Raw genomic sequence first — 17,185 nt, forward strand, 5'->3', positions numbered from 1 at the left:
AAACATGGAGTCTCTCCTACATAAGAAGCTGCACACTGGCGATCAGCTGGCTTTGCTTATGAGAAATGCATATATGTCTGGTTGAAACTATTTCAGACTGTAAAAAAACTAATGAACAAAGAGTAGGAGAGATTTAAATAGACGAAAACAAGGTTATGACTTAAATAACCTTGTTTATATAGGTGGCATAATGACTAAGAAAGACTAGTGTATCTGAACAGGGATTTTGGAAGTTGGTCTGCTCTGCTGAAAGGGTTAAACTCGGTTCAGTTCTCAAAAGTCAGTGGGGAGTGTTGTTTAGCACGTGATACAAAAATAACTCCCTTTGTCTTCACTTTGTATCACCTGGATTACCCACTGTAACTTGTGTGAAGTTAATGTGAAGTTGATATTTACTTGCAGTAGCCTATAAGACTTTCATTTCTTCAAGATTAAGAGGAATTTGAGTGAAATTTAACTAAACCCCTTTCAACCTGTTTACTAGATGTTTTTGAAAAATCCTGAAACACTGACAAGTATGCTTAAGCATAGCCAAATAAATTTAAATAAATAAAAATAAATTCAAACACAGTCAGTATAAATGAATATTTTTGGCATATTCTGTACATAGTGAGAACTTCTTTTCAGCTAAAAGGGCATCAAACCCTCTGTACCCTTGTTCTGTCGCCGGGATCCGATCTCCCTGGACGGATGTCCTGCTTCATCCACCTTTGATTAACGCTCTTTCTCTGTTGTTATCTTACTCTCCTCTTTCATATCTGAGATTTTCAGACGGCACTCAAATGACGGCTCTCTGGGTCAGCGATGATCTTGAGGCTAACCTGGGGTGAGGAGGGCTGATCCACCCGTCCCCATCCACCCCCACCCCACCGTCCTCAGCTGTCCCACAATGTGTTGCTGCTTGTCACTGAGGAGAAGTGGGACACTGTTGCCAATGACAGGGCAATCCCTGCAGACATACACTCACACAGTCATATGAACACAGAATTGTAAACAACTGAGGATTTTTATTTTATTTTTTAGTATCATCAGTTAAGTTAGTAATTTTAAATAGAACAACTATTTATTTCAGGTTAATGATGTTTACTCATCTAATAGTTGTCACAAGAGTAGAAGGCAAAATCCCCTAATAGGTATTGATATTGTAGGTAATGTGTAAAAACATAAAAGAAATAATTTTCTTATTACAAGAAGTATAATTTCACACTTTAGTAGTTTGAAAAAAATGTTTGATCTAAATTATTTATGATTTATTCAAAATAAGCTTCACATTAAGAATATACTTTTTTTCTAGAAATACAAATGTGTAAATATATATATACATGTATGTATGTATATATATATATATATATATATAAGTATTTTTTTAGATGACACAAATCCAGTTCTATTAGAATTTTTTCAAAATGAGAAAGACAAGCAAACATGCCATTTTAAATATGAATGATTTCTTTTAATCTTCATAAATCAGGACATGGCTACAAGAGAAAAGCTCCCACTTCCCACAACAGGGATACATGTAGTTATAAAAAAATATAGTAAAGATGACTTTACCATGTGTGAACATGAAACTGAGACTAAAAAATAAAAGGTGAAAAGACATCTCCATAACAGATGTGAAATATTTCAAGAACAACATGGGGGGTAACAGTTTCCTTTTGCTTATTTGCATTATCCTGGAAATGTTATGTCACAAGAGGCAAAAACAAGGTAAGAAAATATGGCGTTTGACGAGGCTGAGGCCAATTGAATTAATTGATATCTGGTTCACAGACATCAATTGATTCGAGTTGGGAGGACTGATCAAAAAAGCCAGAGCTATGCCATCTTTGTTTAGGGTAAATTCAGATTGTATAGCTTAAAAGTGGCTAAACAAGGACAAAATTTGTTGACAATATCAATAAAAACACATTTTCTTATTGGCAGTAAGCAAGGAGAACAAGACTAGGTGAGGGCTCATATTTATTCACATAGAACAGTAATAAAAAGATTTAAATTTTTTCCCAACTTTCCAGTGTTATTTATACTATTTACCACGTTTCTGACTTCTTTTTATTCAGTGGGGGATCTCAGTCAGTCTTACTTTCTTGCATCTTAAGGACTATGTTCATTCTAGTGAGGATTTGCTTGCATGTTTGATTCTCCAGCACACACACGCACACACACACACACACACACTTTTTAAGTTTTGCTGACAATGGGTTAAAATTACAGAGGGTTATGAGTGACTCTGACACACTGTCGACCCCCTCCCTGCTTCACCCGTGAGTCCAACACGGCCGTCTTTGTGCTCCCTCCACCATCAGTGAAGATCCATCACAGACTAACCTGACAGCCAACGGCAGGCCTCTGCCAAGCTCCAGCTGCACGCTCTGCTTCAAGCCTGAAGCCAAAACTTCAACTGTATACACCCAACATCCTGCCAGCTCCAGTAATATCGATACTTGAGCTAAAACAAAACAAAAACATATGTTATCTCTCAAAAACTGAAATGGTTTTATTTTCTCTTATTTTTATTTTTGGAAAATCAAGAATTTACAGAAAAGGATCAAGAATGAGAAACAAAAAAAGCAGGGAGAAATATACTTGTGTATGTAAAATTTTACCTACTTTTTCACAGGTGAAATTGAATTTCTACTTTTCGCGCACATTTTAAATGAAAAGCAAAATATTACTGAGGCATGTTTGGCACTTTCTTCTGCTCCACCTTTAGTGGAAACATTTGGTGTACTTCTAAAAGTTAAATATGCCCCCATTTTCACGTGGCAGAGGATTCCAGCTGCTCGAAAGATCACAGCATAATTTCTGTCATATTTGTTGTTACATAATGCGATGCACGTTTTCTAGGTGTGAGGTTGTACTCGGGAGCAATCTCTTTGAATGCCATCCTACCTTGAGATGCTGAGAATAAACTTTGGTTTTCACTTGTTGAAAGGTCAGAAAAAGAAAAATATTTAAAAATCTTCCTAAAACTGATAGCAATGTAAATGTTTGCACTTTATTTACCACAACTTTCACTGTATATTGTCGTAATATGTGATGTACTGTTAGTTCATACATTGATTTTACAGTTTCTGGAAGTTTTTTCTTCATTTACCCCCAATTAATGTGTCGCTAGAAAAAAATAAAGAGAGTTTTCGAGAAAGGCCAATTGGTTCAATATTCCTCACTCAATTTGCCACCGCAGAGTTTGGCTACAAAATACTGCATCCAAATTCTTCTGGCACCAGCAGGCATTTCCTGTTAGCCATAAGTGTTGCAGTGATAAATCTATGACAGTGATACAAGAGACGCAGGGATGTAGCACATCTTAAATGGTGCCTGTCATTCCGCTGCGGCATCTCTGCTGCTGGAAGTGTGTGTTTTGGCTATGCTTCCATGCTAGCGGAAGCCAGTCAGAATTAGCTGCTGATCTATGAGGTAAGATGTGTTCTGGGTGGATTAACACCTGCTGGCTAAGCTAAAACTATGAGTGACTGGAAGAGGTCAGGAGAGCCAAAGCCATTTCCTCTGCACAGTGGTCTCATCATTGCCCCTTGATTTCAAAGAGTAAATTGAGCCAGAGTCATCCTGGTGCTAAACTTACTTCTCTGTTCATGCCTGCCCAGACCTGCTATATACAGAGCTCAGAAGTGACACTTCTTGCATCACATTGTGCAATTCCCCTGGGAAGGAAAATAGAATATGACACCCACCAACAATGGATTACGCTTCAAAGGTATAGTTCAGGATTTTTGAAGTAAGATTCTGTCAAAATTTTATAAGCAGTTTATAGCTTACCTGCAGCAGATAGCTCTCACAGCTTCTTTATTAAGTATAAATCCATATTCATTAGTCCCTGAGGATGAAACTAAAGGTTTGCGCAAGAAGGGCTGAGACCAAATTGAAACGCTTACCGTCTTAAAATAACTCTAATCTTAAGAATGTCATTACAAACCTTCAGATATTTATCACATTTGCAGCAGAAAGGTTATTTATCTCAGAAAAGATTGTTTTATTGGGAAACTGAGATTCCCTATAAAACATCAATTACATTGATTGATGTTTTATTGGAAATTAAACATCAATTACTGTCCCCAAGTTACTGTTGCTTTTGCAGTTCCTGCTGCAAAAGTAACAGAACAACGAAAGCAAAGCAAAATAAAGATCATTAAAAAAATCAACAAAATAGTGCTCCCAAACTCTATAGCATTACTGCTTTTTTTTACACAGCTCTTCTTTAATTTTACTCTGGTTACTCCGACCAGAAATGTTTTGCATGTTCCATTCTGACTGTATGTTTTACAAATGGAGATCATTCATGTGGAACCACCTCCATTATATACAGAGAAACCAGAATAATATTTTACCTTTAAGATGTCAGAAGTACATCTTGGTCCTGGTCCCTTTCAGATAACCTGCTAGCTTCAGTCTTCAGGATCAACAAATCTGGATGTTTTAAGTGACTTTGTGATGAATTATTATCACACCTACAGTCTACATATCTCTTGATTTCATAGTGGTGTTTGCAGGTGCTCTTTCATAATATTTACACAGATTATAAAGATTAAAGCCCTTGAAGTAAAGGTAACAATGATCTTCCTGTGTCAAATACAAAAATAGATCAGCACATGTGATCCCAATTGATCTAACTAATTTAAGGTGATGGCTGTAAAAAAATTCATTCCCTCTGGATCAACTTTAGGATTGGTCTGTAATTTACACACAATCTGATTGTTATTACTTGGAAAACAGTGGCAGGAAGCAGTGCTCCACCAATGATCTTTCAGTATGAAGCACACATTAACACAGGCACATCTGAAGCTTTTGCAATCCAAATAAAATAGTAGGGCACAGTAAACACTAATGGAATAGTTCAATATTTTGTCATTCACACAACTTTCATTTCTCCGTCAAATGAAATCTCTGAACGGAAATATTTTACATGTTTCTTACAGGAAAATCACACGTGGTGCAAAATCTTCAAACTCCATTTCATGTGCAAGTTATCAACGTCTTCTGTGCACAAAAGTCCCCACTGCAAAAGTGACAAGATTCACAAAATACTGTCTCCGCAGATCAGTATTGTACCACAAAAAATGCTTTTATCCTGGCTGCTTTCAGTATAGCTGTTTGCTTGAGCCTCTAAGAACAACTAATCTGACTTTGTACAAAATGAAGACACCAACAGAGTTATTTCATACAGGTAATATATTATCTTTTTACAACCTTTTCACAGAACCTCATTCAAAAATACTCTCCCTGTAATGCCACTATGTTTACACATTCATGGACGTTCATTGTGAACCTGACATTGCCTTTGTGACCTAGTTTTTGAGTAAACAACTATCTCTGGTCACAAACATCTTCTCATCACTACAAATTATTCGATCCTAGTAGAGGTGACAGCTGCCTCGAGACTCTTCCTACCTCACTGACTCCACCCTCCCCCATGGAAAAGCGTCTTTTTGTTCCGCGTCATGGAGGAGAACGCAAGTCTGGGATTAACTTATTAAGGCCAACATCTTTGATCTGCGGTTATCTCTTCCACTTCCACGGCAACTTGATCGTACTGTGGCTTCTTGGCGCACACACTCGCGGGCAAGTGCTCAAACCCACACACTGAAACACATGAATGGGCCTTAAAGCCCTAGAGAGCATGGCCCGAAAGAGATGTGAAGTGTAGATGTGCAGCAACAGCTAACCATCGTGTCAGGTTTCTGGGGGCTCGTGCTAAATTTAACCCTGTGATCCTGCAGAAGGCAGAGGGGTTTAAATGCCAGCCTACAGTTGCTCCACACCAGTTGTTCACCACACGTCTTCCACTCATCGCAAACTCCGGCCAAGGGGAAGACAGCGCACACGCGTACAGTCCAACACACATCCCAGAGGCAGGAACGAAGACCACTCATTGAAGAGCAGCGGCAAACGAAGCAGGGACTGTTGCCCCTTTACATCGAGAGCACAACACGGGCCAATATGGAGCTCTTTGAGACCAACCCATACTTCTTTCCTGATCAGCGATTTTATGAAGGAGGGGACAGCTACTTCCCCTCTCGCCTATCTGGGACATACGACCAAGCTGGTTACCAGGACAGAAACTCCATGATGGGCTTGTGTGGGAATCTCGCAGGAGGTGCCAGTGTCGGAGTCGCAAGTACCGAGGACAAAGCATCTCCCTCCAGCCTGTCACCTCATTCTGAGACCCACTGCCCTGGTCAATGCCTGCCCTGGGCCTGTAAGCTGTGCAAAAGAAAGACTGTGACCATGGATCGCCGGAGAGCAGCGACGCTGAGGGAGAAGAGACGCCTGAAGAAGGTGAACGAGGCCTTCGATGCTCTGAAGAGGAGCACCTTGATGAACCCCAACCAGAGGCTGCCCAAAGTGGAGATCTTGCGGAGTGCCATACAGTACATCGAACGGCTTCAAGCGCTGGTGTCCTCTCTCAACCAGCAGGACACTGAGACAGGACAGCAGGGACTGCACTATCGACCCACCCCGACCCAGCCCCGAGTGAGTACAACAGGAGTGGGATAAAGAGAGCCAGGATGACAGGCAAAAGTGGATGTGAATGTAGAGAAAAATGGCTGAGAGGTTGTTGGGAATTGAGAAAAACAAACTGTAGAATAAAAAATAATAAAGTGGGTGATTTTTAGATGTCGGATGTTAAATCTTCTAAATAAACAGGCTCATGTTTTAGTCAGATATGCACTTCTCAAACTAACGTGGCAGGTTTCAAAAACATAAATCTTTTGCGCTGGATTTTTGTGTGCAGTTTTTCATGATAAGTGACTGACAGAAACTTCTGCATGTGTGTCTTTGTGCTAACAGGTGTCGTCGTCCAGCGAGCCCAGTTCGGGGAGCACCTGCTGCAGCAGCCCCGAGTGGAGCAGCACTCCGGAGCAGTGTCCGCCGAGCTACAGCGGTGAGGGTGAGCGCGGCCGAATATGAACTTTCACCGGATCCCGCAAACAGATTAGTGTTTTGTCGACGGTACTGACTGTGTGATTTGGCCTCTCTCTCTCTCTTTCTTCAGATCTCCTGAGTGCTGCTGAATCTCCTGAGCAGGGGAACATGCAGGCCTTGACTTCCATTGTGGACAGCATCTCTGCTTCAGACGGATCTGTGGCCTTTCCTGTAGACATTCCCAAATAGACCTTTCAAAACAGTGGGAACACAGATGTAGACGCACAGAGATCCATCAATTATAGAGGAAATATAGCTAATTGGTGATGCGGTTTGACTGGAGTACTTATTTTGTTTTAGTGAATCTACAAACTTTGGTTTTCTGTCTTATGCAAACAATCGAAAATCTGAATTAATGAATTTTCACTGCAACTCTACTGTGTCTGCTGGCTAAACTGAATTCCTCCTTTTACAATGAGGCCCTATTCCCTGTATTACATGCCTTATCTTGTGGTCCAGTCCTGTTTGTCAGAGCTACAGATGCTCAGTCTAACTTGAGATTCAAAGATTTTGCTGCATGAACCCAAAATCCTATTTATTAGAGTGAATCTCTGTTATCCAGACTCACAGATGGATTGTATTGTTCTAACTTAATTTAAGTTTTCCTCTGTATCTTTGATTCTTTTTGTGTGAGTTCAATGCTTAAAAAACAAAAACAAAAAAAACATGGATTTATTTGTGGGGCCAATATGTACCATGGCAGTTTTGACCAAGATCTGCTTAATTTAAACAGGTTATAAATGCTTTTGTTGTAAATATGTTCCCCTTTTTTTACAGAGTGGTTTTGCCATTTTATTTTTTATCTTTGCTAACTTATTTTTGACTTTTATAACTAAGATTGTTGTGTATTTGTAGATGTTCTGAAAAGTGATATTGTTCTGTTTTAATTCTCGGAATAAAGATGGTTTTCAATAAGCTTTTTTTGTGGCTTTAAAGTTCTGAGGACTTCAGGAAGAAACAGAGTCACAATTCTTTAAAAAACAGCTTTACTCATGTCTATATAGTGTCATAAATACAGTACATTTTTTTCAGATGGCCAAATAATAAAATCTTGATTTGTCAGCATTGTTTCACACCTGGAATAAAGACACAGTACTCATAGCTGCCACATAGCACATTACACCTTTTAGACACCTTGGAAAAATCTGTAAAATAAATAATAATAATAATAAAAGATTGTACAGCCATCCAGCAGTTCACGAGTTCATATGCTGTGTTCTCATTGGAGGAGGTGGTCAGCTGGGTTTATGGACTGCCCGCTGGCATTTCTTCACAAAAACTGACCATGAGGTGGTAGAGCAGAATAAGACATGTCTCTGTCATCTACACTGTCTTACAAAAGTAATCATACCCCTTAAACTTTTCACATTTTCTCGCATTACAAATAAAACTATCAGCATATTTTATTAATTCCAAGTTGTGTGTACTAGAATAAAAAAAACCCTTAAAAGCGTGGCATGCATTTTGATTTAGATCCCTTTACTCCTCAAAGAGCAAGGAACGCAACAGACAGATCAGAGATGAAGTTGTGGAGACGCTTAAAGAAAAATCTCAACTGCAAACATACCGACACGGCTAAACTGAAAGGCCAAGCGGGGGAGAGAATTAATCAGGAAAACAGTCGAGAGTCCCAAGCAATTTATGCATGAGGGGGGGGGGATTAAAATGCATGCCACACTTTTCAGATTTCCTTCTGTGAAATATTTTGAAAACCATGAATCCTTGTTCTGTCACTACACAATTTTAAGCTCGTTCAAGTTCATACATTGCATAAAATCCTGGTTAAGAAAAAAACAAACAGAAAAAAACAAACAAATAAATAAAACATTTATTTTGTGACTGAAATATGACAAAATTTCAGATATTTTAAGGGCTATGGATGCTTTTGAAGGCCAGTGCAGAGCAGTGCATGTCACTGACTGATATTGAGCAGCAATTTATTGTTTGACATGAGAGAAAGTTTGGAATTGACAGAAGTGAGCTACAGTGTCCACACTAAAATTCACACACACAAAGAGTCAAAGTCACATGGTTAGGGTCGGCCGTTCACACCCACAAACACACGCACCCATGCACACGCACATGCACACACACACACACACACACACACACAAGCACAAGCACACTTGACCCCTTCAAAAGTCTCCAGGAGATAGGCTAATTTGCTCAATCTCTCTCTCTCTCATTCACACACACACACACGCACACACACACTCCCTACTCATGCCTCTCATTAAATTTCTCTCTCTAGGCTACATAGTGTCATACAGAAGGCGACAGAGGCGAAGAGAGGAAGAGAAATTACAGCTACATCGTGTCAAAAGGTTTGGTGGGGGGGACAGAAGAAGAGGAGAAGAAGAGAGAATTGGACCCATGAACCTGTGAGGAGTCCTTGTAAAAACACACACTTCTTTCAGTGAGTCCCTCCCACCAATTAATCACACAAACGCACAGCAAACGACACGCAAAGGTCCAACACAGAGAGAAAGGGAAAGGAGGAGAAAGAGAACAGTCACTATTGAATACAGGGCATTGGGTTTCAAACAGCAATATTATATTACTTTCCATATATATTTCCAATATATATATATTATATATATAATATTTCTATAAAAAACATAAGTCATCCATTTTTCTGTACAGAGATGATAAATGAGTAATACCTTGCATAACCGGTAAAAGGTTAATGTGCAGAGTGATCTGCCACTTATACAAGTATTCATCACTCTTGAGTCCGAAGCAACAACTTGCTCGTCATCTCCTTAAATCGTTTTCACAACCGTCGTGTTAACACAGGAAGATTCGTTTGGTCTTGGCCGTTTCAGGACGATCAGAACCAGGACTAGACCCCACAGCTGAGACGAGGAGAGCAGGAACACGACACCACAACAACGAGGCTACTGGGAGCACTGGGGTAAACAAGGCGAGACCGGGACGAGCCTCCTTTACAGCAGCAGCGGAAAGCAGCCAACGAGCGCTCTCGGAGAGCAAAGGTCAGAGGTGCCCCCTGTATTGCACGAGTCCGGGGGGGCGGGGAGGAGAGAGATGTGGAAGGTGGGAGGTGAGGCTGGGCGTGAGAGGGGAGAAGACTCCGCCCTCTCCTGGCGCACCCTATCCTTCCCTCTCCAGATTTGGCATATCACTCTCAAAAGGCCGCAAGCATGTGTCCGTACAAGTAATGAGAATGCACTGGAAGAGCATTCAGAGGCAGGATGGCAGTATGAAAGAAAGGAGAAAGAAATTAAGACTTTATCATTGAGTGTAACACTGTGCAAATATTTCAATTATTTTTTATTTATTCGTGCTTATTCGTACTTTGTTTCCATGAAGACTCATATTAACTTCTGAAGGCGTTTCAAAATCTATTCTGGAAAAAATGCTGCTGCCTGCTGAAAATTTTTTACTAATATTTAGAAGTTTATTGTAAGATTATTTTAGTAAATATATTTGAGTAAATGTGACTTTTTTTTATTTTACTAGCCTCTCACTGGACAGTATCACTGACAGCTCCCTATTGGACCACAGGTTGATAGTTCACCAACAGACCTAGAAAACACAGCAAACTTACCTGTTAGCACTAGTGCTCCTGTTAATAAGCAGGGTGCCGTTAGCAGGAATAGGTCCGCACTGCAGAGGGGTCAAGTCTCGGAGGCGCAGGGGGAGGAGCTTAAGAAGGCGTGGCAAAGTAGGTGTTGAGCACAGCACGACACAAAGGACACAACATGCGGTTAGTCAGTCAGTCTAGCCACAGAGTAGGAACAAACCTTCAGGCTGAAGTTGCTTCTTGGCAGCCAGATTCATGGAAGGCGGCATTGACATGGCAGGCATGCGGAAGCCAGCAGGCAGCGTCTCCATGGAGCCTGCCATCATCCCCAGACCCGTCCCTCCCTCACGAGCCCGAAACCTCTTGCGCCACGAGGGTGAGCGCCGGAATGACTTGTCGTCTCCGCTCTGTGAGAGGAAAATTAGAGAAAAGCGTGCTGTTTATAAAGAAATATCGTCTGAGGATGCAACATATAGAGGAGCAGTTAATCTGAAAACATAACACAGCCTGAGTAAAAGCAATCACCACCAAAGAGAAAAAGTTCTTGCAAAGTCACCTCCTCCAGTCGGCGGTCTGTTCCCAAGGCTAGAAGGTTGTTAAACTCCCTCTCTAGAACCTGCCTTGCCTGGAAAACACACAGAATCCAATCAAACCTTGATCAAGCATAATGTTAATTTTGCCTGACATACAGTGTTGTTTTTCCCCTTTGCAGTTCAAACAGCTCAGGGAGGCCTATTGTACCCGGCACACGACGCTAACTGTAAGTAAGGGGAGGATCCTTTGTGGATTTTGACTGAAATCTAGGAAATCTGAAGGCTAAATCAACACCTCAGACTTTGAGCCCCTCAAACTGTTTCTGAATCACAGCTGGTTTATGGCAGGGTGTGTCACACCTACTGACAACGGTCACACGGGCACTCGATAAAATAATCAGCTTCACTGTATATACTCATATTATTCTCTGTACAAAACTGTTCAATTAAAATTTGGCAAATGGTTTGAAGCTTCAAAAGCCCCTCATGGTCCCGTTAATATCGATTTATTCTAAATTAAGATGCCAAGAGAGTTGAAACTAACTTCATAATAACTTATGAACTGCTTGTACAGAATTTCACATCATAGATCCTGACCCATTTACTTAAAACTTTACTACATGTAACAACCAGACAAAGCAGAAGTAACAAATTAAATGGGATCATACACGTAAGCCATACATGGCTGTTTCCTGCATAACCACCTGTGTGTTTTGCATGGGGATCTGCAGGATGAGCGCGAGGCTGCTGTAATCGAAAGTCTCATCGAGAGCGACGAGCGCCCCATGAACGCCGCTCTCCAGCAGGTTGCCGCTGTACTCCCTCAGACCGATGGACTGGACCCAGTGGATCACCTGTTCGTTGGTCCACACCAAAACGTCTGAAATAAAAAACGGAGTGGTGGCACAGTATTAAATGAACACTTTCCCTAATGTGTCTCATAAACAGCAAATAGAGGCGTTTAGTGAAAGAGGTAATGTGCATGTCCGCATGGCGTCAACTCTCTGGCACACTCCCTTTGTTCACTTGAAGCACAGCTGTCAGCCAGCTTTCCAAGTTGGAACAGGCGCAACGTGTGCGCGCGTGAGTGTTTATGTGTGCACAGAGTTGGACTGTGATACGGAGCGACAGCTGAGTCAAGTTCATGCGCTGAGCTCAAGGTCAAAAGGGCGAGAGGGACGGCTGGATTTAAATGTGTGCGCCAGCGTGTGTGTGGGGCACTCCACACGCAAGTGGGGCTTTAGATCACAAGATTTGCTTCTTGATAGTTTAAGGAGCACCTGTTATGGTGCCAAGCACAAATTGACACTATCGGATGAAACCACAAGACGGTTCTCCAGAAACACTCTTTTTCTGATTAAACAGGAGAGCCTATTTATGCTTGTAGGCGTGTTTGCGTTTGCTACACATGAGGATGACTGTGTGTAAATGGTACCTTTCATATCGTGTTGACTGTCTTCTCTCCGACGGTCCAGCTCTTTCCTGTCATAATTGAGTCTCTTCAAGCACATAATTCCATACTGCAGACTAGCCCTAGGGCACATAAAAAGCACACACACATAATGAATCAGTATCCTTGCCATCTCTGTAGCTCGCTCATGCATCAAGTCATCACATGAAAGGTAGAGCAGGTTCAACAGCTGCTAAGCTGAGCATCACAGCCGCAGACCTGTGAAAGCTGTCCACCATCTTCAGATGGCTTCTCAGGTCCTTTTTGGTCAGATGGTCCAGCATGCGCGCGTCCACCAGGCACTCCATGAAGTAGGAGCGGTACTGAGGCAGGCCGAGGCTGGGCAGCCATTCGTTTCCTATCCACTCGTGATTCATGTCCCCATATGCTAATGTCTAGAGGGATGTCAGCAAAAAATGTTACAGATGCGTCGCCGTCATGAAGATAATTGTTTTAGATTTTAAATGAGATGGAAATGAGCTCAGAAATAAAAATGTAATAGTATGAAGTAGATATTTTTTTATTATTATTGCTACTACTGCTAATAATAATGTAAAAATACAACTTTATGTAGACTTTAGGATTTAGAGTTTGCATGATGCTCTAAAATACTTTAACAGTACAAAGTTTCCTTTCAGCAGTTGCTTTGAACATTTTTCATGTTACATCTCAAAATTCATTGTATTTTATTGGGATTCTATCTGATTGACCAGCACAAAATAATGTACAACTGTGACATAAAAGTAAAATGTTGGTTTTCATGCCACACTTTTCAGAATTTTATTCAACCATGCTGTCTCGTTCTAACATCCCAACAAAATCCCTAAAAGTTTGTGCTGTAACATTATACGAAGCTAAAACACTTTCAAAAGGTGTGAATACTTTCGCGATATTGCAACATAACGCTGTTACAATGCATTCAGTCTTTATTTAAATGCATAAAGAGTCCTGGTACAGATTCAGTTAGGGAAATCAACCTCACCTGTGCCCAGCTGCCCTCCTCATTCTCCTTAGTGGCAGCAAAGTGGAGACAACATACGAGGTTAGCAAGACAGGGGCTAATCAAACACACACGTAATATAGATTCAGAAACACACACGTGCAAATCTCATCTCAGCTTATACTCTGCGAGCATTCTAGCATTCATCTTAACAATGCTACATGTGTTGCATCCAACAAATACATTCAGATAAGAGCAGGGTCGCAAAAAACAGGTGTTAGTGTGTGATATGGTGGGTCTTTGTACGGGTTCTGCAGAGGGAGAGGACATATGTGTGTTGCCGCAGGGACCAGTGTGAGTGTGAGAAAGTGCTGGGTGGGGTTAACATGGAGGGAAGCACCCAGATGGTACTGACCGCTTTGGTGGAGGAAGCCAGGTTCTCCATCTCTTCATGAGTCACCCACACATTTCCGGAGGACTGCTCAGAGGACAGAAACACACATACACACACGCGCGCACAAACAACACAGAGCACATACACGCAAACAAGAGCATCATACATGAGCACACACAGGAGAACACTCCAGTGTACGTTTTCACACCACACACCGTACACATACACAACGACAAACACACGCACAAGCAGACAAAGGTTTCGTTGAGTGATGCCAAGGAAGGAGTGTATTTCAGGCAGGTAAGCAGGTAGTTTGTAGATGTATGCATTTGCTATTTTTTCTCAAGTAAACCATGCGATTAAAAGCTGCTGAATTAAAAAAAAAAAAGAGGCTAATTATTGTGAAAAAGTATCACCTCAGCATGCAAATTGAGGGTCATGAGTTATAAAAGGATCTTCAGTGCAGGGAAAGGTGTTCACAAGTGTTATATATTTTCTCTGTGTTCATACATGCTGCCTCAAAAAGCATTCTTCCCCCTCAAAATGTTTCCCATCTTGTCACATCACAGCAATCTAGGCTATATTAACTGCAGTGATTTTATTTGACACCATGACAATAAATGTTGTGTGAAGGGTACACAAAAGTTGCTACAGCAGCAGCAAAAATTTTATGGTGCACATTTTACATCTTTGCACTTCTAGATGGTGAATTGTTCCCTACACTTCTTTGCAACAAAAAACTTAAGTTTAGTGATACTGTGAGGAAATTGTTCTGATTTTGCTTTGGTTTCTCATTTGTAGTATGTCTGGACTTTGACGGGACCATTTTAACACACAAATATGTTTAATTCAAAGTGTAGGGTGTTGTTTGATGACCTAGTCTTTCTCAGATGCTTATCCCTGATTCGTCTGCTGGGAAAGAGAAAGATAAAATAGGTGAATTCAAAAGGTAGAGTATGACTATTGAGGGGGGGGAAATGTTTTTGCTAGTCACAATTTTCAGATTTTTTCTGTCATAAAAATGTTGTTTTCCTTATGGCCGACTTTGTGTTGATCTAACACTCAAAACCCTAAAAAAGTACATTGAAGTTTGTGGTGGTAACGTAACAAAATAAGAAAAGGTTCAGGGGGCACGAATCCTTTCGCACGGTATTGTATGTTTCTTGCATGCGCAATTTATTCCCTGAAAAAAAAAAAAAACACTGGAAAGAGGAACCATTTCTAACGATGGGGGTGTACTGGGTGTATTTGTTTACCGTTCTGGAGGTCAGAGGCGCAGACGGGCTGGTGAGAGAGACCATTTCCTGGATGGCCAAACGCAATTTGAGTCTGTGCAGAGGGTTGCTGATCCCAATCTCTCTCTGGATCTCTGTGTCGGACAGGGCGGACATGATGGCTCCACTCTTCACGTTGGCACGACAGGCAGCCACATACCAGGCTGGCATCCCGACCCACAGCTGTTCAGAGCCGTCAGGAAAACAAACGTCAACACCACAGTCACCATAAATGTACATATTAGTGGCAGCCTGACATGAAGGGAGCAATACAAAGAACAAAGGGCTTTTTTTTTTTCTTGGTCATGTCTGGCTGGCTTGATCGGTGAAATACCTCCAGCCATGAAACGACTGTGGGACCATCCCATTGTGCGAATGGAAGGCCTCTTTTCCTCGCGTCCTCCAGAAGCTCATGCCTGAATGAATTCAACACAAAGTTAGAGGGAGAGATGTGTGGCACAATAAGGACGCTGCAAAATATCAGCGATAAGAAGAGGATCAAAATATTCTAAATATAAAGTCTTTTACTTTTTTTTCATCCTTCGGTCCCTCTCAGCTTGTGTGCCCAGTTTTCCCAAAGTCATAGTGTCACCAATGCTCATCTCAAAATCTGAAACGCAACAATAGCTTGTGTTACCATCAGCTAGTCCTCTTCATTTGGAGCACTGTACTTCTAGAACATGCAGTTTACAGAGAACCTGTTAAGGCTGGTAGAGATTGTCCATCCCTGCCAACAGTCTGGTCCATTCGACCCTTCTCCTTCTTCCCAAACAATCGACCGATAGATGACTTGATGCCTTTCTTCTGCTTGCTGCAACCAGTAAACAAGACATACAGTTTAATTGATCCAATTAAAAAAAGTGAAAAGGATACATTATTAAATTATTGTTTAAGCTTATGTTTGAGTTTGTGTCTAGCAAAAGATGTGTATTTACATACATTTTCAGAACAGTAAAAAGTAAGATGATGCCTACTTTGATAAAAGGTACATACCCAATATATAGTTCTGATAGAAATTTTTATGCACTCATAATATGAATGATTATATTACATATTTGAGGGCTGCACAGTGGTGCAGTTGTTAGCACTGTTGCCTTGCAGCAAGAAGGTAAGAAGGTTCTGGGAACATGCATGGAGTTTGCATGGAGGTGCATGCATGGGTTCTCTCCAGATACTCTGGTTTCCTCCCACAGTCCACAAACATGACTCCCAACCCTACTAGGGACAAAGGTGTACAGAAAATGGATGGATGGAATGACATATTTGAGATGTTCATTTTCTGAGTGGGATACAATGTCAATTATTTGTTAGAAGGCAGGCAAGAACTGACTTTATGTTTTTAAAATGATAAAAACTTTGTGAAGCAAAGTCATTTTTGAAATTTGGGAAATTCACAGAGAACAGAGTGCTTCAAAACCTGCCACACAAAGATGTACTCAAAACCTGCATGGCCTTTTGCTGACTTGCATTTAAGCCACTCGAAAACCAGAGACAAGAAAAATTTGACTGATGCTAAACTTTCCACTGTATTCTGTCGGAATGAAAGAACATAAACTATTTTAACTTGTAAATAATATAGTCAAGTTTGGAGCAACAGTGGAAAGTCACAGAATGCAAGCTGCATGGGAAGTTCTCACAGCTAGTGATAATTCAAGGAACCATGTCACCTGCTGGTGTTGGTTCGCAGGGTTTGGTTAATCCCAAAGTCAATGCCAGGATATTCTGCAGGAGTCCATACGTCCCTCTTCTGTCAGGTTTAATGGAGATGCTGATTTCATTTTCCAGAAGGACTTGGCAGGTGCCCGCACTGCCAAGCCATGCCGTAATGACCGTGGTATCAATGTGCACGAATGTCAAGCCCCACATAGAAGCTTCAGGGTGTTGTCCAAAGGAAGATGAAGAGCCGACCCAAAAATGCAGTCAAGCCTTTACTGAAGTAACCTGAGCTTCAGCAGAGCCACAGGCTGATCGCCTCCATGCTGTTTTACACAAATGATGGGCGCATTTAACGTACAGAGCATGGACGTACTTTTCACAATTTTGGGATTTCATTAACCGTTAGCCAAAATTCTCAAAATAAATATTATTAAACGTCTTAAAATATA

General features: G+C 41.1%; 2 protein-coding genes across 10 annotated transcripts in view; one reads left to right on the top strand and one right to left on the bottom strand.

Annotated features, from left to right (window-relative positions):
- The first annotated feature begins 5,778 nt into the window (after nucleotides 1–5,778).
- myog (myogenin) lies at nucleotides 5,779–7,851 on the top strand. 2 transcript variants are annotated; one of them, XM_055026584.1, is made up of 3 exons: nucleotides 5,779–6,492; nucleotides 6,811–6,910; nucleotides 7,016–7,848. In XM_055026584.1, the coding sequence occupies exons 1-3, from the start codon at nucleotides 5,959–5,961 to the stop codon at nucleotides 7,132–7,134; spliced, it is 753 nt and encodes a 250-aa protein (XP_054882559.1). In that variant the 5' UTR covers nucleotides 5,779–5,958; the 3' UTR covers nucleotides 7,135–7,848. The 2 variants fall into 2 exon arrangements, with proteins under 2 accessions (XP_054882559.1, XP_054882553.1); XM_055026578.1 differs by having other exon boundaries at nucleotides 5,840–6,492; nucleotides 6,811–6,904; nucleotides 7,016–7,851.
- Nucleotides 7,852–7,914: 63 nt separating this feature from the next.
- The window catches only part of ppfia4 (PTPRF interacting protein alpha 4), a 54,875-nt gene continuing 45,604 nt past the window's right edge, over nucleotides 7,915–17,185 (bottom strand). For 6 of the 8 annotated variants that reach the window (XM_055026535.1, XM_055026546.1, XM_055026530.1 and 3 more), the window contains 13 exons: nucleotides 15,779–15,891; nucleotides 15,609–15,690; nucleotides 15,415–15,496; nucleotides 15,063–15,263; nucleotides 13,828–13,890; nucleotides 13,455–13,481; nucleotides 12,692–12,867; nucleotides 12,458–12,555; nucleotides 11,727–11,902; nucleotides 11,046–11,114; nucleotides 10,710–10,896; nucleotides 10,514–10,611; nucleotides 7,915–10,134 (listed from right to left, as the gene is read on the bottom strand). In XM_055026535.1, coding sequence (XP_054882510.1) covers nucleotides 10,553–10,611; nucleotides 10,710–10,896; nucleotides 11,046–11,114; nucleotides 11,727–11,902; nucleotides 12,458–12,555; nucleotides 12,692–12,867; nucleotides 13,455–13,481; nucleotides 13,828–13,890; nucleotides 15,063–15,263; nucleotides 15,415–15,496; nucleotides 15,609–15,690; nucleotides 15,779–15,891 — 1,333 coding nt within the window. In that variant the 3' untranslated portion in view covers nucleotides 7,915–10,134; nucleotides 10,514–10,552. The remainder of the gene's footprint in view (nucleotides 10,135–10,513; nucleotides 10,612–10,709; nucleotides 10,897–11,045; nucleotides 11,115–11,726; nucleotides 11,903–12,457; nucleotides 12,556–12,691; nucleotides 12,868–13,454; nucleotides 13,482–13,827; nucleotides 13,891–15,062; nucleotides 15,264–15,414; nucleotides 15,497–15,608; nucleotides 15,691–15,778; nucleotides 15,892–17,185) is intronic. The other 2 variants (XM_055026538.1, XM_055026550.1) reach the window with 2 other exon arrangements.

This window comes from Poeciliopsis prolifica, unplaced genomic scaffold (assembly GCF_027474105.1).
Source record: "Poeciliopsis prolifica strain line A6 unplaced genomic scaffold, Auburn_PproV2 SCAFFOLD003, whole genome shotgun sequence".
Classification (NCBI taxonomy): domain Eukaryota; kingdom Metazoa; phylum Chordata; class Actinopteri; order Cyprinodontiformes; family Poeciliidae; genus Poeciliopsis; species Poeciliopsis prolifica.

Excerpts from the sequence above, each read along its gene's own strand:
- myog (XM_055026584.1), top strand. The coding sequence starts at position 5,959 with ATGGAGCTCTTTGAGACCAACCCATACTTCTTTCCTGATCAGCGATTT. Across the intron at positions 6,493-6,810 it reads CCACCCCGACCCAGCCCCGA|GTGTCGTCGTCCAGCGAGCC; the intron begins GTGAGTACAACA and ends TTGTGCTAACAG. Across the intron at positions 6,911-7,015 it reads GCCGAGCTACAGCGGTGAGG|ATCTCCTGAGTGCTGCTGAA; the intron begins GTGAGCGCGGCC and ends CTCTTTCTTCAG.